This window comes from Trichosurus vulpecula, chromosome 8 (genome assembly GCF_011100635.1).
Source record: "Trichosurus vulpecula isolate mTriVul1 chromosome 8, mTriVul1.pri, whole genome shotgun sequence".
Lineage (NCBI taxonomy): Eukaryota > Metazoa > Chordata > Mammalia > Diprotodontia > Phalangeridae > Trichosurus > Trichosurus vulpecula.
The window spans coordinates 163858309-163880365 of record NC_050580.1 but is presented as its reverse complement, the minus strand read 5'-3'; the positions used below and the strand labels follow the sequence as shown (position 1 = coordinate 163880365).

The 22057-nt window shown below is 40.4% G+C and overlaps 1 protein-coding gene across 1 annotated transcript; it reads right to left on the bottom strand.

Moving 5' to 3' along the window:
• Nucleotides 1–19040: 19040 nt before the first annotated feature.
• On the bottom strand, nt 19041–21192 carry PIGBOS1 (PIGB opposite strand 1). The gene has a single exon (XM_036734639.1). The coding sequence runs from the start codon at nt 21117–21119 to the stop codon at nt 20955–20957; it is 165 nt and encodes a 54-aa protein (XP_036590534.1). The 5' UTR covers nt 21120–21192; the 3' UTR covers nt 19041–20954.
• Nucleotides 21193–22057: the final 865 nt, after the last annotated feature.

Genomic DNA, 22057 nt, shown 5'->3' with positions numbered 1-22057 from the left:
AAGAAACCAAAGTCATGCGGGAACAGGATGTGGTACCTATCATCCCTATCATTCTGTCTGCTACTGGATTTGTCCTGAGAATGCTTTCAGGGAGTTTACAAAAGATATATGTTCATCCTGACCCTTTCCCCCAATTACAGAAAGCTGTTATTTTATCTGATTGTACGATACAAAGTGTCCCAAAATTCTTAGTGCAGTTTTATGCTCTAATGATTTATTATTTTTTATTTAATTACTTACAACTACACTAACACTTTTGGAGTGAGAAAGAGGAGAGGCAGCAATCTAGCAGAAGTTCCCCCACATTCCCCTCCAAACAACCTTGTAATAAAGCCTCAAATCAAATTTTGGTGTGGCAGAGCCAACAAAAGGTCAGGGTAGGACATTTTTCCAGACTGAGACAATGTGGGAGGTCAGCAACAGAGGTCTGTGACACCAGGGCTGGCCCAGAGTCCATGCAGCAGCTGTACCAGCACCAGGCCTTAGAGGTGGCTGTGACAGTGGCAGCAATATATTCAGGAGCTCTCGGCCATGAGGTGATAAGGAGGGGTCAAACAACAGTTAAAAAGAGATTACAGGGGACCCTTTGTGGCTACTGGGTGTAGCTGGCACTGATTCACAACTTTACTGCCCATACTCAGTTCCAGAGAGAAGGGCTTATGGTTGTTCACAAAGAAGCAGGAGACCTGGTCACAGTCTTAGGACCAAGAGGAGCACTAGCACTTGTGCCTGGAGAAAAGCAAGAGCCCATCCTGGGTAAATACCAGAGCTCATACCAGGAGAGCAGTGAGCACCCAGATCACACCACCATGGAAGCAACCAAAAATTTATAGACTCCCAGAACTACCTCTGAAAACAGCAGCATGAAAAAGCCTGAAGTTTGGGACAGTACCTCCTGACCCCTCCAGTGAGCAGAGCCCAGCTTTAACATAAAATTCAAAGGCAAGAAATAGGCTGGGAAAATGAGCAATCAACAAAAATAGGAACTGGACCATAAAAAGCTGCTATGAGTGGCAGGGAAGACCAAAACACAAAATCAGAAGAAAATAGCAATGTGAAAACAGCTACAAGTATAGCCCAAAAGAAAAATGCTAATTGGACACATGGCCAACAAGAATTCCTGGAAAATTAAAGAAATCAGTAAGAGTGGTATAAGAAAAAAATGCGAAAAGACGTGTGTGTGGTGCAAGAAAACTGTGAAAAGAGAATTAACAGTTCAGTAAAAGAGGCACAAATAAAATACTAAAGAAAATAACACCTTAAAACAAGAATTGGCCTAATAGTAAAAGAGGCACAAATATTCACTGAAGAAAAGAACTCCTTAAAAAGTAGAATTGGCCAAATGGAAAAAGAGGTATAAAAGCTCACTGAGTAAAATAATACCTTAAAATTAGAATTGGACAAATGGAAGCTAATGACTCCATGAGAAATCAAGAAACAATGAAACAAACTCAAAAGACTGAAAAAATAGAAGAAAATGTGAAATAGCTCATTGGAAAAACAACTGACCTGGAAAACAGATCAAGGAGAAATAATTTAAGAATTATTGGACTACTTGATCCAAGAAAGAGCCTAGATATAATATTTCAAGAAGTTATCAAGGAAAACTCCCCCCAATATCTTAGATTCAGAAGGTAAAAAAGAAATTGAAAGAATCCACCAATCACTCCTAAAAGAGATAGCAAAATAAAAACTCCTAGGAATATTATAACCAAATTGCAGAGCTTCCAGGTGAAGGGAAAAATATTGCAAGCAGCCAGCAAGAAAGAGTTAAAATATCATGGAGCCACAGTCATGATCACACAAGATTTAGCAGTTTTATTGTTAAACAAGCAAAGAGCTTGGAATATGATATTCTGGGAGACAAAATATCTAAGATTACAACTAAAAATAACTTTCCCAGAAAAAAATGAGTATAATCCTTCAGGAGAAAAATAGACACTTAATAAAAGAGTGGACTTTTAAGCATTCCTAATGAAAAGACCAAAGCCAAACAGAAAATTTGACATTCAAACTGAAGATTCAAGAGAAGCATAAAAAGGTAAACACAAAAGAGAAATCATAAGGGGTTCGATAAGGTTAAACTGTTTCGATTATTATATGTGAAGAACATATATGTAACTCCTAAAATCTTTATCATTATTAGAGAAGTGAGAAGGAGTTTACATAGACAGAGATCATAGATGTGAATCAATTATGTGGGGATGATCTCAAAAAAAATGAAGGGGTGAAAAAGAGGGATGTACAGAGAAAGGGGAAGGGAGAGGTAGAATGGGGAAAATTTACTCACATAAAAGAGGTACACAAAAAAAGAGCTTATACAATGGAAGGGGAAATGGGGAGAGTTGCAGACAATGCTTGAATCTCACTCTAATTGGAACTGGTTCAGAAAGAGTGTACACATTGTTCAGCTGGGTATAGAAATCTCTCTTACGTATACCTACACTGCCTATGATAAGGGAAAGAGGAAGGGAAGGGGATAAGAGAAAGATGGGGGGTGATGATAGGTCAGATTAAGGGGGACAGTGGTCAGAAGCAAAACAGACTTTTGAGGCAGATAGAGAGAAGGATAAACATTAGAAAATGGGATGAAGGGAAATGCACAGTTAGTAATCATAACTGTAAATGTGAATGGGATGAGTTCACCTATAAAATGTAAGAAGATATGAGAATGGATTAAAAACCAGAATCCACTAATATATTATTTACAAGAGACATACTTGAAAGAGGATACACACAGATTTAAAATTAAGAGCCGGAGCAGAATTTAAGATGCTTCAGCTGAATAAAAAAGGCAGGGGTAGCAATCATGACCTCAGACAAAGTAAAAGCAAAAACAGACTAAATTAAAAGAGATAATCAGGGAAACTACATTTTGCTAAAAGGTACTATAGACAATGAAGTAATATCAAAAATTTTACAGCAAGTTTCTCTGATAAAGACCTCATCTCTCAAATATATACTGAGTATAGTACTGAGTCAAATTTATAAAAATAAGAGCCATGCCCCAATTGATAAATGGTCAAGGAATATGAACAGGCAGTTTTAGAAGAAGAAATCAAAGCTATCTATAGTCATAGAAAAATGCAAATTAAGACAACTCTGAGGAACCACTTCACACCTATAAGAAATGACAAATGCTAGAGGGGATGAGGGAAAATTGGTATACTAATGTGCTGTTGGCAGAGTTGTGAACTGGTCTAACCATTCTGAAAAACAATTTAGAACTATGCCCAAAGTGCTATAAAACTGTGCATTCCCCCTTGACATGGAAATACCACCACTAGGTCTATATCCCAAAGAAATCAAAGAAAAAGGAAAATTACCTATGTGCACAAAAATATTTATAACAGTTGTTTGTGGTGGCAAAGAACTGGAAACTGAGGAGGTGCTCATCAATTGGGGAATGGCTGTACAAGATGTATCATTGATTGTTGGAGTACCACTGTGCTATAAGAAATCACAAAGGGAATGGTTTCAGAAAAACATGGAAAGATCTATATGAACTGATGCAAAGTGAAGTGAGCAGAACCAGAAGGTCATTGTACACGGTAACAGCAATATTGTAATGAATGATCAACTGTGAAAGATTTAGCCGCTCTGGACAATACAATGACCCAAGACAATTCCAAAGGACTCACACTGAAAAAAATGTTATCCATATCCAGAGAGAGAAGTGATGAATTCTGGGCACAAATTGAAGTATAATTTTTTACTTTCTTTTATTTTTCTTGCTTTTTTGTGATATAGAAATATGTTTTTCATGATTTCACATATATGCTGTGTGACCCTAAACAAATGATTCAACCTCTCTGTACTTTTAGGTCATTCTCTATGGCCATAAATGACAGAAAAGATGCATACCTGCGTAAGTAGTGAGAGTTTCCTTACTAGGAGTTCACTACATCATTGAAATCACAGCTTCAGTCCCTATATATGTGTGTGTGTGCGTGTGTACATGTGTGTGTGTATATGTGTGTGTGTGTGTGTGTGTGTGTGTATATAATGCAATCTATATTTCTCAAGATGTTTTTATTTTCTTCCTACCTATCCCTGATCAGCATCTGCTATTTGCTGGTGGGGTGGGGAAAAGATTAGGAAGGGTATGACATGGAACTTGCTAATTCAAAAGACTAATTTTCTATCCTTTGTTATTCCACTACACTAGGTTGTCAGGATCAGAAGGCCCAGAATTTCATGGTTGTAAACTCTGCCCACCTACCCAGCTTGCACCACTGCCTATGATAAGGTATTTAATGGAAGATCTGAATTGCAACCTTCCTGACTCAGGACTTGAATGTGTGGGAGAAGAAAAATAATAAACTTAAGCCAGGTTCTGGTCTAAGCACAGTCTGCTTTTGCTACCAAAGTCATTATCATTAGCCAGTCGCAAACACGGCATGGCTTCCCACTTGGAGAGTAAATGTAGGAGAAAATAGAACAGTCCCTAGAAAGATTGAATTTTCTTTCCACATTCTGGCAAAAAACATTCATTTGCTCATGAAAGACTAGAAATGATTCATTAAATATGATAGTTTCTTCCTTGTATAATAATTAAGGTTCATATCTTCTAAACAGATTAGGTAGTGTTTCCTATCTCAAAAATAGGAAAAAAAATACCAATCTTTCTACTAATTGGATGATAAATAACTCTACTATTGCAGCATGAAGGAAGTTACTAGCACTCATGTCCTACAAGGGAAGGAAGTTGCTTGAGATAATTGTGTAAGTTGAGCAAGATAATGGAAGGTGATTGCAAATATAGACTTAGAAAGCCAAAACCCAATAGAGGGCCCCTGCAGAGGGCAACAGGGATGAGTGCCTCGGAGACTGAATACTGAAACAGCTGTATCAAAAGACAAGATTTCTCTGAGCATACCTCACAAACTCTACTCTAGGCATTTCACACTTAGCTCTGCTACTCTTCGACTTAACCTTAGTCTCCCAAGGGACAGCTTTTATCTCCACAAAGACTGCTGGCATCTAGATTAGATATAGGATGGGTGAATGGGCTTAGTAAATAGTTAACCACAATTCTGCAAAGTCACATACTTATTATATGAAGACCACAGTCAATAACAGGTCATCTTTTGCATAAATGCTTCCAAGGAAAGCAGGTAACTAGCTTAGGTTTATTCTATCCATATGAGTCACAGAAATTACAAACCTAAGGGCAGCCACTTTAAGCCTCATTTTGACTGAAAACTATAAATACAGGTGAATGGAAAGAATCACAGAATGTCAGAGCTAGACAGGACTTAAAAGATAACCTAGTCCAAGTCCTCTCATTTCACAGCAGAAACGAAGGCCCTAGAAAGTTGAAAGGTTTCCCTCTAGTCAATGGCAGATACAGGATTCAAACCCAAGGTATATAACCCCAAGTTCAGTGTTTTCTCCAGTTATCTTCATCTACTCAATCGAGTTGAACAGAGATTTATTAAATGCCTATTATGTTCAAAGCACTGTACTAGGATCTGGGGATACAAAAATCAAAATCAACGTAGCTCTCGCCCTTGTGGAGATTATAGTATAATGGGACATAGCAGGAATAGGGACCTTACCAATGCAGGTCAGCACCTTCTCTACAATGTATAGTCCTATAGAGTTGGCAATTGGGATGCACGTGGCCCCTGGTGCTCCCCAAGTGCCCCTGGAACCAGATTAAGACATAATTGGAAAATATTTAACAAAAGAAACAAAAATACAACAAAACATAGATAAGGTTGCATTTTAAAACTAAGTCACTATGCAGCCTGTAGGGATCCTTATGTACAGCGTGGCGGCCCCATTTTTATTTCAGTTTGACACCACTGGCCTAGAACATTGAGAGATCAAGTGGCTGACACAGCTAATATGTGTCACAGGTGGGACCTGAACCAGGTCTTCCTGATTCTCAGACTCTCTATCCAGTACACCATGCTGCCTGACACCGACACAAATAGATACGATACAAGATACAACATAATATGGTAGCTAAGTGGTGCCATAGTGCAAAGACCATTAGGCCTGGAGTCAGGAAGACTCATCTTCCAGGGTTCTGATCTCGCTTCAGACACTAGCTATGAGACCCTGAGCAAGTCACTTAACCCTGTTTGCCTCAGTTTCCTCATCTGTAAAATGAGCTGGAGAGGGAAATGGCAAACCAGTCCAGTATCTTTGCCAAGAAAACCCCAAATGGGGTCACAAAGAGTTGGACACAACTGAATCAATGGATAATAACAAAAGCCTCACTTTCCTCATCTATAAAGTGGAGATGATAGTAGCATCCACCTCACGGAGTTTGTGGTGAAGCTCAAATTGGATAACCTATGTCAAGTCTTTTGCAAACCTTAAAGCCATATGTAAATGCTAAAAACTGTTATTACGAAAATGAAATTGGATTAGATGTTCTCTAAACTCCCTTACAGCTGTAAATACTATGAAACTAAGAATGAACAACTTGCCTATGAATGAACAACATCTGGCTTATAAAATAAATTGTATTTGTGTTTTGCTTTTCTGAAAATAAAAAATTTGAATGAAATATTTACTTTCTCCCAGACCTGCTGCTTTGATGCATTGCAAGTCATACTATATCAGTTTCACTTTCCATGATATTTCTGAAAGGCTATTTCTTCATAGAACAATATCTGAAAAAGTGATTTTCTTGGAGTATACCCTCCTTAACAAACTGGCTTGCCAACAGTTACAGTCTGGATCAGCAAATTTCAGAATATTCCAAATACAATTTCTTTATCTGGATGTCAAATAGGCTCATGATTCAGAAGTTGTTGGTCTTTTTTTCTCTTCCTTTTTCCCCCCGATCTCAAAGAGAGACTTCAGTTTAACAGGAAGCTGTAGGGTCAATGAACAAATGTATTACCATTTCCTTAAGTAACTCTTGTGTCAAGGATGTCTGTGGCATAAAAAGCCCAGTTTACCTTATCACACTTACCTTAGTTGGAAACCCCACTGAGAAATATGAGACATTCTGTTGCACATCCTACCATGCCTCGCTTGTACGCTCTTATAGTTCAAGTCACCAAACAATGGTTAATATCACGGGTTAACTTTAGACCCCCCCAAAAACTGGGAACAATGGCTGTAACTGATCCCTGGTTTGCTTTTTGGGGAAATTGATTTCACAAATCATGAGCTAAACTATCAGAAAAGTAACACTCTATTTATAGACCATACTAGCTAGAAAAAAAAATCTAATAGCAAAAGGACTTAATCAAGACATAAAGTAAATGAGAGGAAATTAAGTAGTAGAGTGACCATTCACAAAGAAGTATCATCTCCTACATCCCCCTAAGTGGTATACAGGATAGAAAGCTCCCAGGGAAAATTTATGCTAGGGTAGGAAATTAGCTTTCAATACATAGGCAGATAGAGTAAGGAAATTTCTCATCTCTTTTCAATATGCTTTCAATGGCCAACAAGCAAATCTGCCACAGTACCTTGGAACTAGATTTGCATAGGCTGCAGGATACAAGATCCCAAGAATCTATTTCCTGTGTTTCCAAACTGGGTATAACTGCAGTGCAAACATCTCCTGTTTGGTAGACTGTATCCCCCAAATCAGGCTGATGCTGTTCCTCTCTCCATGCAAGGCTATTCACAAATGCCCACAACCCCATTCCTTCCCCATCGCTCCTTTTCATGCAGCCCTCCATTCCTTGCTTCTGGGTCTTCTCCAAGTGGTTTCTTCCCCCCTCTCTTGTCTTCATTTTCTAATTCTGGGCTTCCTGACAAAATCCTGCATCTAAGCATAAGTCTACTAGTATTCTTATGTCCTGAAGCTCTTTTTCCTAATCATTATGGGTACTTGAATCCATGTTGGAGAGTTCCCTAAGGGTAAAGGCAATCTCTACCTGTATTACATACAATTATAAAAACTCTGTGCCCTTGCAGACAATAATTCACTTGCTCTAATCCCATTTTAAGGGACTCCCAAAGTCAGTTACAGCCTGAACCAAGTGCCCCATTTCCATTCCATTCTGGCCTGCAGGAAGTGCAGTAGAGTGGAAATAGAGCTGACTCTGGAATCAGAGGAAGTAGGTTTGAATCTTGCCTCTGATAATTACTACTACCTGTGTGACCTTGGGCAAGTCACTCATCATCTGTAAAACGTGAGGGTTGAAAACTAGCAGCTTCTGAGGCAGATAGGTAGCGAAGTATACAGAGTCGGGAAGACCAAAGTCCAAATCTGGCCTTAGGCATTTACTAGCTGTGTGACCATGGGCAAGTCATTTAACTTACTTTTGTCTCATTTTCCTCAACTGTAAAATAGGAATAGCAACAGCACCTCCCTCGGAAATAATATTTGTAAAGCACTTAGCATGGTGCCTGACATATGTGTGTGTAAGCATGTAGATGTATACATTTGGCACTACATAAATGTTTATTCCTTTACCCTCTCCCTTTCAGTGCTAGATCTGTGAGCCTGTGATCCTATAACTATGAATAGCTTCTCAAAGGTATTAGCCTAGGAACTACTCTCATATAAACTTGCGAGATCAGGTAGCATTTGAATCATTTAACCTTCAGTTCCCTTTGTTAGGAATGAAGACGACAACATCCAGAACAAAACAATGAAGTGTTGCTGTATCTTCTCAAGAGGCGGTGCATTCCTCCTCACCAAAAATCTCTTACACCGCTATTCATTTGGGGCAGGTGTTCTTAACCAGGGTTCTGTCAGTCAATAAACACTTACTAAGCACCTACAACGTGCCAGGCACCATGCTAAGTGTCCAGAATACAAAAGAGAGAGAGAAGGCAGTTTCTGACCTCAAGGAGCTTACATTTTAATGGGAGAGAAGACACACTGACAACTTTGTGGAAACAAGCTATATACGGGATAAATTGGAGATAATCAACAGAAAAAAGGAAGTAGCATTAAGGAGGCTCAGGAAAAGCTTCTTGCGGGAGATGGGATTTTGGCTGGGAGATGAAGGACGCCAGGGAAAATAGGAGGCGGAGATGAGGAGGGACAGAACTCCAAGCATGGGGGAACAGCTAGAGAAAACACCCAGAATAGAGAGATGGAGTGTCTTGTGCGAGGAGCAGCCAGAAGGCCGCTGCTGCTGTGTCTCAGAGTTCACCAAGGGGAGTAAGAGGGCCTATAAACTTGGTTGTTGTTTTTCTAACTACTCTGATAACTATTTCAATATAATTTTTCCTTTTGTAATCCTATGCATTTAATTGTATGCATTTAAAAACATTCTGAGAATGTCAAAAGGATCCATGACACAAAAAAAAAATTAAGAATCCCTGATTTGGCTTAACTTTTGCTTCATTCCAACCTTTCCACCCAGCTTAGAAGGACATTCTTCCTTCTTCCTTAGAAGGACGTGGTTCTCTGGGGGCTGCTGGATCACTTCAATTACTCCTCAATTCATTTCTAAGAGACACTGGAGCACATTATACAAATCAACTGCTTGCACACACATATACTCTTAATAAACAACCATCACCATAAATTCAACCTAGGAAATGATTTGACAAGCAATATTGAAATTTTAATTAATAATTTATTGTCATATGAAATTTATTGCCTGGTTCACCACTCTCCAGACAAGGCCAAAAGAGCTATAAAAATGATACCCTCCCCCCCCAAAAAATATAATATGATTATTTTTTTATCCAACCAGTTTCATGTCTTCCTCTTAAAAGATATAGGGGGTGCCTACACAACTCTGCCTAATCAGTCATAACTAGTGAGACATCCACCCGACTGGCATAACTGTTGTTTCCAGGGCCTGGTAGACAGGCTACAGTAAATCAGACCAATGAGATATTTTGGTCTCTAAGCAACCACTTTTTATTATAATGCTTTGATCCAGCAGCTGGTTAGGCTATATATGAATTCATCAACAAAGCTATGAAAAACAAGATCACAGTCTCTGAAATACCGTAGCCTGGTTGATAGAGAAATAAGAGTTCATGTCATTGGTTATCAAGATTCTCTTTCTCAACAAGCACAGCTAGCAAAAATGTGAATGAGCTGCTGAAGGGCAGCACCTCCTCGACCCCCACATCTGCCTGCAGGAGTGAGTGCCATGTTTTTCTCCATACTCAGGCTAACAAATATATCCATAATAAAAGGGCCTATCACCAAACAACTGGATGTCAGAAGTGTCACATGTGCCATTGGAGTGCTATTTGATAGAAGGGCACTATATTAACCTGGGGTCCATGGAAGTGGTCTGAGGGTAGATTTCAGCGGATATATGAACTTGAATAGGAAATAAAATTACATCTTTACATATATTACATATATATACATTACATATATTACATATATATTTACATAATTACATATATAAAATCCCTAAGAAGGGATTAATAGGATTTGCTAGGCTGCCAAAGGGGTCCACGACACATAAAAGGCTAAGAACCCCTGTTGGGATGCTTCAGTGTGGATTATATCATATTACAAGTACTATAAGGTTAATACTCAGATATAGCCAACAGGCTTGTCTAATTATTCCTTTCAACAGGCATTTATTATGCACCTACTACGGTGACCTGTAGTGTTAGGTGCTAGGGACACAAGAACAAAAACAGAACACTCCTTGCCCTCAAGGAGGTTACATGTTATTGGTGGTAAGAGGTTGGAGAGAACAGTATATACACAGATAAATCATTTTAAAAACAGGGATAAGGACTGAAGCTGTAATTTCTTTGATACAGGAATTAAGAAACTCTGGCAATGCAAGCCAGAACCTTCTCTGCAGTTTATAATTTTAGAAAATTGCCTAGAGCACGAAGAGGTCAAGTGATTCCTCTAGAGTCACACAGCCAGTATGTGTTCAAAGGCAGTACTTGAATCTCGGTCTTGCTGGCTCTGAAGCTAGATATCTAAATGCAAATTAATTTGGGAGGTGATAAGAAAGCACTAACAACCTGGGGAGGAAGGAGAAGAGATCAAGAGATCAGAGCTCAAGTAGTAGGCAGCAACTGAACTAAGTCTTGAAGACAGCTAGGCCTTCCAAGAAGTGAGAAAAGAGGAGCCTTTCAAGCACAGGAAAACGTCCTGTGCAAAGGCATGCATCATAAGATCAAACTTTAGGATAAAGAAGAGCATCTAGGCTGGCTTAGCTGGAATGTAGAGGAAGGAAGTATCATTTTCTTCCTTAGACAGGATATACACGTAGCCAACAAAGTGGACTGTGACATGGTCCAGTCTTTGATCACCTTCATGATCAAAGACTTTCATGCACGTACAAATAGAGTTGGAATTCAAGGGTTTGTTGTTTTACGATGGCAGAATGACTTAGAGTCAGGAGAGATCAGAGTAACACATATATATGACCCTAACCAAGTTATTTAATCTCTCTAAGCCTCAATTTCTTTAGCTGTAAAAAGGGTATAATAATAGTTATATCCACCTCTCACGATGATAGCGAAGAAAAGCATTTTGTTCACCTTGAAGTACGTACAGAAATGTGAGTTATTAATTAATATTGTTATCACAATAGGAAAAACAAAATGAGAAACCATCATATCAATAGATGAGGTGGCAGAGGAACTAAAATATTCCATTTTACTTTTTGTACAGTACATAATTTCTAAAACCTTCATCAGAAAGGGAAAGAAATGAAGTTGATAGTCTTTGAGCCTTATACAACCAATACTAGTCACCACAGGGAGACTAGGAAGCAAAAAAACAAAACATAACAGAGCACTTAATCCTGTCGAAACTTGGTTCTGTTATCATAAAACTACATTGAAAGACCCTTTACCTTTCTGTCAGGGTTTTTCCTGCTCATCTGTTCCCAAAATAGTTGTAATTCAATTCATCAAGCATTTATTAAACTCCCCACTATGTGCAAAGTATAATCAGAACAGGAGGCTGGTGTGACATCAGCCTGAGCTACACTGATATCCACACAATGCCAGACCCAAAAGAAGGCCTTCAGTATCTTGGGAAGATCAGAAGATCTGGAGGAGAACACAGACATGAGTCATGTAGGATGAGAAGGCCTGGACTGATGTTGATACTGAATCAAGGCATTGTAAAGCTTAAAGGATTCCAGACCAGAGATAAATCCCTGACCTGAAGGCAAAGGCATTAATTCTGTCTGTGCAGCCCAGGGCAATGGGACAAGGGACATGAAAGGAAAGAGTCCTTCTCTGTAACAAATTTGCTCTAAAAAAATCATAAAGACACTTGCTTAGAGCCTTGGTCTTAAATTTGTTCAGTCATTTTTCAGTCATGTCTGACTTCGTGACTCCATTTAGGGCTTACTTTGCAAAGATGCTGGAGAGGTTTGCCATTTCCTTCTCCTGCTCATTTTACAGATGAGAAAACTGAGGCAAACAGGGTTAAGTGATTTGCCCAGGGTCACAGAGCTAGTGCGTGTCTGAGGCCAAATTTGAACTCAAATCTTCCTGACTCCAGGCCAGACACCCATCCACGGCACCACCTTGGGGCAGCTGCCCCAAGTCTTAAACCATTGTGTTGAGTTTTAGTCTTTCAGTATTATTGCACCAAACCTATGATAATTTCTCTTTCATTATAAATAAAAAGAACACATTATGTTAGGGTTGGGGTGGGAGAGCATTCCCTCCCCTTCCTGCAGCTGGCTGAAGTAATGACATCCCTGGTCTGCCTAGGGCCAAACTCCACCAACTGGGCTCTACAGGTTGTAAAGGAATAAAATGAAAAGCAAAATAAGATAAGGTGAAATCACAAAGAGGGCTTAAATACAAAACCACAAATTCCAAAAAGGGGAGACATAGAAACTAAGTGCTATAGGAGTTCTGAAAAGATGAATGCATCTTCTGCAGCATAAAAGAAACTCAACTTCAGAATCCTGCACTAAAAGTAAAAATTGAAGTTTCAAGAAGATTCACTGCAATTGAGTAGGAAATGGAGAAAATGGGCAGCAAAGAGCAGCTTTAGTCGTTCCCTCCCCAGTATTCAAAGAACACACAGAATGCATCCATAGGAGTAAAGAGAGCTGTCCAATCCCCCTCTGCTCTGGCCTGCCCTGCCCAACCTGGTCACTCTAGGAGAAGAGGTGCACACCTTTGTCATTCACTCTCAGAGGCAAATTCCAACCCTCCAGAAAATGAAGTACCTTCCCTTCTTCCTCTTCCTTTCTCCCTCCTTTGGTAGAGATCTTGGTAGAGGATCAAGAAAGTAGATAGCAAGTGTGACTATATCTGTCATCCTTTTTAAAATAGACAAAACTTTTTTCTTTGTATGTTGAAATGCTTGCTTGCCTTTGTTGGTGATTGCTCAGTTCACAAAAAAAAAATTGGTTTTAAAAAAAAACAACCAAAGTAACAACACACCATTAATCTCCATTTTCCCTGTCTTATACTTCTCTTCTGTATACCTTAAAAGTTTTCTGGGCCCCAAAACTCTGTTCTCACTAAGCCAAGAAATGCTTTGTAAGCAAACATATAAGGTACCGCATGAGTAACAGCTTAGGCTCCATCCTTAGGCCATCTCATTGCATAGAAGCTGAGGTTCTGGCTGTTAAACATTTGACTGTGGCTCCTAATTTCTAACCAAAGGCAGTGGCATTGGTTCCAGCGGTCTGTTTTCAGAGGTGAATTTTGTTTTGCAAGGTACAAGTTTGAGAACCTAAAGTTTTCCAGTATGCCGAGGAGCAAGAACAGTGGGAGACCAACGGAGAAAGGTCAATTCAGCTCAACAAACCTTTATTAAGCTCCTGTTGACCAGATCACTATTATAGTTCTGGGAAAGATAAAATAAAATTTAGATAGAATAGACATTGCCCTCGGGGAACGAAAGCTTAATAAGAGGATGCGTCATATAAAAAGGGGAAAGAGTAAGAGGAAAAATAATTTTCCTTTAGGGTTTATAAGGTGCCTTTCTCAAAAGAACCTTGTGAGTAGATCAGTAAAAATTCTGTATCCCTGTTTTAAAAGGGGGAACTGAGGTCCAAAAACATAGAGTGGTTTTGGGAGTTGGTATTGGACCCCAAGTCTCCTGATTCCAAATATGATTTTTTCCCATGTACCTTGCTACCTGCCAACAGAAGTTCACTCTAACAGTTCTTATCTAATCCTTATTATTATTTTATTCACCATGAAAAGCACCTAATAGCCTAGATGCTTTGAATAGAATATGAAGAAAATATTAATAGGAAGAGAGACCACTGAGCAGGCCATGAACCACCAAAGGGTTTGGACCCACACTATCAGTATGTGACTTATTGGGATACTCAGAAGAAGGGCTTTGGTCTTAAAGGATGACTCCAGCCACCTGCACAACCTCAAAGACAAAGACTGGATAAACCCAGTTGTAGAGAAACTGGCAGAAAGAATGACATCCTTGGTCTGCCTAGGGCCAAACTCCACCAACTGGGATCTACAGGTTGTAAAGGAATAAAATGAAAAGCAAAATAAGATGTGTAGAATAAAGAAAATCTCAGGGCTTTCCTCCTTCTTTCCTCTCTATGTTTCTAAGTTCCTTCTCTTGTGGCGGGTGGTCCTTCCCCAACATCTGTTTACACAGCCCAAGGTAGATCTTAAATTCTGTTCTCCAGTCTTCCCTTATCAGCCAAGTCTCCCTCTCAAACCAACCAACCTTCTCAATCTAAAATCCATCCCTTAGACCTCTGTGTTCTGGACAGCCTTAAACAGGTGTCATCTCTCGGGATGCCCTAGGGGATTTAGACCTCCCAAAAGCAATTTCTCCTCCACAGTCAGCCCAGGGAAGCCCCAGCGCTGGAGCTCTAGGGGTGAAGCAGGGTACCTCTTCCTACTCACATTCCCCCCTAGTCTGACCTCCCCAGCCCAAAGCGAAACGCTCATGGGTCCTATCCCACTAACCACCATGATCCGCAACCACCCATGAAAAACGTGAACCGCCTCCCTAGAACAACACTAGCAAGATGCCCATCATTGCTTCTCCAACCCAGCCCCCACATCCTGGGCGGATCTCGTCCGTAGGGGACGGACTAAGGAGATCTCTGCCTTGCCCTTACCTGTCTACAGTGTTCCGTTGTCCCTGAGGCAGCTGCAGGTCCACGCTCAGTGCGCTCAGCGCCCACTCTGCAGCCTGCCCTTTTTTGGGTCCCTGGCGGGTATGTTCCGTCCGGCCCCACATCACTTCCCGTAAAAGAGCTGAGAGGTGGGGGCGGGTCCTCCTTTCTTTCCTACACCTCCCTCTTCCTCCTCCTCACCCGCCGGGTACCTCCCCACCGAGGTCTTCGGCCCCTGTGCCCACGTGGGAAGTTAGGTGGCTTCGGCGTCCTCTGATCTCTCCCTCCTGGGGAAGGAGGGATGGATGGAGCACCGAGCCAGGACTGGGACGGACCCTGCACCTGCTGCCTGATGCCCCACGGGGAAAGCAGGAGAGGCTAGAGAGAGGACCCCGCCTCCGCAGCTGGATAGAAGCCACCTGGAGCTTGGGAGGGGGCGGGGCAGACCAGTGGGAAGAGGGGAGCCCCGAGCTAGGGTTCCTGGGCTTTGCTGCACATTTCCTGTCACCCACACAGGAAGGTCTTCTCGGCCTTGGCTGCAGGGAGTAAGAGCTGTGAGGCTTCTTCCAGCTGGGGCAGAAGATTTTTTAGTTGCGGTGAAGGAAAGGGTTAATGAGGTTGAGGAGAAATGAAGGAAAGAGGAAAGAGGGTACGTTTAGATGGGTAGAAGGACAGAAGGGAAAGAACGTGTAATGATCCCCTTCGGTCGCACTGTGGCATTTTATTTAGTTACTCCTTATTAAACTTGCACGTGCCTTCCCAAGAGGCACTTTCAGAAAACCATTCCAAGGGCACAGACCAGTATGTCACACCCTGCTGCCCGAGCGTGTCTGACCTGAGCCCTAACCCTGGCTCTCTTTGGGGAACAGCCCTTTGCCGTTTCACCTCCCACTGGGTCCTGAGCCTAGGACTTCTGCTCAGAACACACATGCACACTAAGCATCGCAGATAGCTACGTCCCTCTCTCATCCTTTATTGGTCTCTAACTTCTGACTTGTCAAAATTAGTCAAGACCTTTTCTTCCTGCCGAAAGGGGAAGGCAATAGCATTCTGCTGTGAAAAGGAATCAAAGGTGGCAAAGGAAATAGAAAAGTCAGGAAGAGAAAGATGAGCACAAACCATGCTGGTTATAAATGCGGTTCTTCCTGGTACGGGCTAATTTCGTTTAAAAGCAAGTCAAACTGAGAAACAGGATGCGTGGCCCGATTGTGTAACAGAATGAGATGGAACCAAATTGGTGAAATCTGTGAGCCTTTGCTGCCACCCAGCGGCTCACTCACTGGTATGTCAGTTTCGTTTCTCTAAAACATAAGGCCAGAGATCATTGAAACAGCTGGACTGCTGGGCTCCTATCCAAAGACACCCTATTGTTCATTGCTGGTACTGGGGTCAAAACAGGACGTGCTGGATTGCAGTTCATAAATACACTGGCTACTAGTAACTTGTTGCTGAGAAAGCCCTTCACCTGTACCTAAAAACATCTGGAAAGACCAAAGAATATCCCAGAGGCTCTGCATTTTGAATAAATCCATTCTTGGTAATTCATTCTCTGCCCAAACCGGTTTTCTCCCCCGCAGGAACCTCCATGGGAAACGGTGTAAATCGAAGGAGGGAAAGGGTTCTGGATGATATCTGGGAGGTGGATCCAACGTTCGTTTCAACCCAAACCATACTACCTTTGCAGAAGGATTAAGTAAAGAGGCTGAGAAGCTGGACAGGAAGCCAATCCCAGCTAGCAACTGAGTGGACCATGTCTGCAGGTGCAAACATCTCAGAAAGCTCTCAGAGAACTTAAGCAGCCTCCCAGGACTGTGTGGGTTCTGACTAGAGACACTTCCTACTCTTGGTCTTTCAGAATTCTCATCTTCCTTCTCCACATCTGACCAGGCATTCCAATTCCCATCATGAGATCCAGGGCTTCTGATTGAGAGACCAGTTCGACCTAGGCCCACCACAATGCTGCTCCCCAGCCATCTTTATGCACCATGTCTCCACCCTTGTAACATTTGCCCATCTCTGCGTTCCACCTCTAACACTGGGAACCAAGACTGCTGTTCCTTGAAAGTTTACATCAGTCAATTGCTCAGTGGCTCCATCTATGGGATTTTGTAACCAAAACACCACCCCCAGCCATCAGTCCCTGATGTATTGTCTTCCTCCATTAAAACTTAAGCATTGTGAGAAGAAGAACCATCTCCTCCAGCACAGATAAGCAACTTAATTGAATTGAATCATTAAAAAAAATCAAAGTCTTTAGGATATGAGAGGCCACAGTCATTACCACTAGAAGTGGGAAAGTGAATATCATTGTTTATTAAAAGTAAAATAGAAAAGGAGGGAATCTCTAAAACTGTTATCACTTATCTAGTATCAGTATAGTACCCTAGATTGTTATCTTTTGAGTTCGTGAGTGTTTGTGCATTGGCATTCCCCATTTAAACTATAAGCTCCCTGAGGGCAGGATTCTGGTAGCTTCCAGGAGCCAGAAAGTATCGAGGCATGAGACATCTTGTGCTTCCAATTCCTAGCAAACGCTGGGGCTATGAATCAGGGGCCTCTGTGTATTGTCCCCCCACTCCTAGAACTGGAAAGTATCTTAACAGTCTTTTGGTTCAGTTTTGGATATTCTCTACATCAGGGGTACCAAACTCAAGTAGAAACAGAGCTACTATACTGTTTGTAAGGATCCCTGTGGACCGCATATTGACTGACAACTACATGAGAAAATTAACTGTCCTATTGTACTTTCATTTATCTTGTTAACTATTTCCCAGTTACATTTTAATCTGGTTCAAGCAGCACTCTTTAGTGTTACAGGCTGCATTGCATAGACACCTATTTAACACCTCTGCTCAACCACAGAGCTAAAAAGGCAAAGTGAACGTATGGTCCTAACTTAAATTGAATAAATGGCAATGAACTTTCTCACAGCGAAGCATGCTTTTTGGACAACTATTAGCAATTGCCCTAAATTTAGGTACCTCCCCGTATGGCTGAAACAAGTCTCCACTTTGTATAAGTGCCCTTTGAGGAACAGCCTGGAAACGACTTCTGGGATAAAATGAAAATGTTTAGCTACGTCTAGTACGTGTAGGTTAGATACCTCTAGCATTCCATCTCATGTAGCCCCGTCTGCTGCCACTGCTAAATCTAGCTGCCCCAATTTTTGCCCCACTCATCTCTGGTTAATTATTCCATATCCCCTGTTCTATGGCTACTTGGTGTTTAAGAAAAAGCAATGCCAGGGTTACAAACCCCTATCTTACAATGTCCCTTCCATGTGAAGAGCCATGGCACTGCTCCATGGAAGAGACTATCAACTCCAGGCATCAGATGACATGTTTTTATGGATGGACTTGCTATTACTATCTAGTCCAGGGGTGGGGAACCTGTGGCCTCATGTGGTACTTTAGGTCAAGTGCAGCCCTTTGACTGAATCCCCACCCCTGGTCTAAGATAGTAAGGGCTGGGCAGTGGCAGTTTCTGGGGGCCATGGTGAACTGGTAGACTAGTTTGCCCTGGTCTTATTGTAGTTATAGTAAAGGAGAGGTTCTTTGGCCTAGCCCCTAAACTGGAGCTTACCAAACAGGGTGTAGATGACTGGCCATGATGGTCTTCCTGTCCCCTAAATGGGAAAGGCAAGTAAGATTTAAAATGCCATGTAAATAGAAAAGATGGAGTGCAGGGACCCCAGTCTTGGCTTGCTTAGTCACTTTTCTCCTATTAAAGAGGCATTCGTGGGCTAGCCTGGGCATCAGACAACTCCAAAGGACTCACGATGGAGAATACTATCTACATCCAGAGAAAGAACTATTAAGTATGAATGCAGATTGAGGCACACTTTATGCTCACCTTTTTTTTCCACTTTTTTTTCCTCTCTTGTTTTTTGGGGTTTTTTTGGTTCTGTTTCTTCTTTCTCATGATTCATTCCATTGGTCATAATTCTTCTCCACAACTTGACTAATGTGTAAATAAGTTCAAGGCGAAGTCATAGGTAGAAGATATATCGGATTCCTCTTGGGGAGGGAGGGGGGAAGGGAGGGAAGAAAATCTGGAACTCAAAATTATGTAGAACCGAGTATTGTAAACTAAAAATTGAAAAAAAAATTTTTAATTTGTAACAGTTTAAATGAGAAAAAAGCTTTCTGAGTGCCAACCAACTACTGGAATACAACTCAAAGTTGTAACTTGGGAACAATTTGTCTAGAGTTTTCTACTTCTTGTAATACCTTCCCATTTATCATCTCATTTGATCTCAGCCTTTTTGCTACCAAAGCATTGATGACTCTTCTACTTCTATGAAAACTGGGATGGATTTTTTTTTTTTTGCAATCTGCAGCTAACATCCATTTGGCTTTAGAAGGAAACCCTGATTTCTTGATAATAACTCTAGGCAACAACCCAAAAACTATTTTTCTACAATTCTCAATAATACTAATATTCTGTCAGTTTGGCACAATTACTTATGAAAATAATGCTACAAATTTCTCCCAGGGATATATTCTGACTATGGAATTAAAGTAGATACTACTGCTATTTTTACAGAGAATTTCAGAGTTGTTTTTCCCTAATACATACAGATGTATTTTACCAATAGGTATGTGTATGTATATATGTATATATGTATGTGTATGTGTGTGTATGTATAGGTATTCCCAATAACATATAGATGAAATAATCTTTTCTGTGAAATTTCTGCATGTAGAACTTTGCTCATGCCATCTGGAGTTCTATCAAAATAATAATTTCTGCTTTATAGCTAAACAGCATCATCATTTACATTGTAGGTAACACCAGCAATTATTCAAATATGTCATTTTGTTACACTGTACTGGTTGAGCCAGGATTTGAAATCAGAATATTTGTTGACCAGCCACATCCTAGTATATGATTTTTGGTAATTATTTATAGATTTTAATTATCATAGATAACTGAAATTAGACCTTACTAGTTTACTAAATTCATTCAGCAGGGAAAACAGTTCTTTACATTTTAAAAGCATTGTGTGTATCCTTGTTAACATAAGCTAAAAAGCTGCACAAAAGCTATCAAAACACTAAGCCTTTTAAACTGGTATTGGGTAGGTGATAATTAATTTTTTAAAAGTATTTCTTGAATTATAGCTTTCCTCTTTCCCTTCCCTACTCCACTTTTTGATACAAATTGGTCTATAATTTGTGGATCGGTGTTTAGTTACATGGAAAGACAGTGTTACATATTTTTACGACGAAGTATAATGCGCACTGTATCACCTTTCCTACATACAAAGCTTTGCTTTGAACCTACCAGGTGTCCAGCTACATCTGCAAGTCCAATTCTTAGTACTTTTCTACTTTACCAGACTGAAGATAGAGAAGGTGAAGGTTGGGGAGGAGACTAGAGCGATGAGGAGCTTCTGGTCAGTTGGTATGCATTTGAATCTTTTCAAACTAAGTGTAGAAGCTTCTGCATCAGGCAGTTGCCCAGATCATCTCCTCCCAAATCAGGGATTCTCAACCTCTTCTGTCATGGATCCCTTTTCAAAAAAATTTTCGAATACATAAAATATATAAGATTTAAAAAAGAAACCAAGCATTTTGAAATGAAGATGCAATCTTTTTCTTATAGAAGGTCAGAGATCTCCCCCACTTTGAAATCTGTAGACCCCCTGCGAGTCCATGAAATTCAGGTCAAAGAGCTCCCGTCTAAGACCTACTAAATACCACTAATACTCACTTGTATAGACTTCCCCAAAACTGCCCCCATAAGCAAGTGCCCACACTACAAGTTCTGGGAAATTGGTGCCAAAGAACTACAACATTAAGATATTGATTTTAGTGAAAGGAAATTAGCAGGCTTGAGGAAGGTCAAGACAATATGACAAACAAGAAAAACGTATACGAAAAATTCAAACACAGTATTAAGAACCACTTAAATCATTATTCTTGACTTAAGTATGCTCAAAATAATAACAGGTATATCTTGTCACAGACTTGGGTTTTAAGCACCTAGTACAGTTCAAGTCCATCATTAACTTTTCTTCTCTTCTGATTCTTGAACAATTTGTGACTTTTCCTTTAATATTTTCTGATCTCGAGAATACTGTTCAAAGATTGGTTGATAAATATAGATTCCTCCAGCAACTCCAAAGACAATTGCAAGAAACATTTGAGGAAGAGTCAATCTACCAAACATCTTATCAATAAACGCAGCAGGCCACAATGGATGTTTTCAAAAGTTATGTGTGTGTATCCACAGAAATATCTTCAGGTCTGTATATAGAGAAAGAAAATGGAAAATATTAATTTGGCATGTCATCCTTTAGTGTTTTATGTAGCCTTTCTTTGTTATTTTGGTAGAGAACAGAGTCACGTCCTTTTATCAGTGTTTGGCATACTGTATTATTCAAAATGGCAAGTTTGATGGATAAACGATTTTTCTCATAAAATGGATTATATGGTCATTTTACTTTGTCATCAAATTTGGGGGGGTTGGAGTGGTAGAGATATCCATGGATTTCCCTGTATTCATATTTTCAATATTTCCAGTCAAGGAATTTCATTCTTTAAAATTTTCTTGATTCTTATTACCTACCAGTGAAATTAAAAATCCTTTCCCTAGCACTCAAAATCCTTCATGATATGGTGCTACTCCACCTTTATAAATTTGTCACATATTATTCTCTTGTTGTTGTGTCAGACTCTTATGACCCCATTTGAGGTTTTCTTGGCAAAGATACTGGGGTGGTTTGCCATTTTATTCTCCAACTCGTTTCATAGATGAGGAAACTGAGGCAAACAGGGTTGTGACTTGCCCAGGGTCCCACAGCTAGGAAGTTTCCGAGACCAGATTTGAACTCAGGAAGACGAATCTTCCTGACTTCAGGCCCAGCACTCACCTATTTTGCCACTTAGCTTTCATATTACTCCCTTATACATGTACTATATACTCTGGATAGACTGTACTACCTTATGGTCCCCCAAATATGCCCTGCTGCTCTTCACTCCCATCTCCCTGACTTTGTTCATTATTATCTATCCTTGGAATGCTGAATTCCTATTCACCTTTTAAAGCCCACCTCAATTATCAACTGTTCCATGAAACCTTCTGTGATTCTTAATCCCCACTGTTGG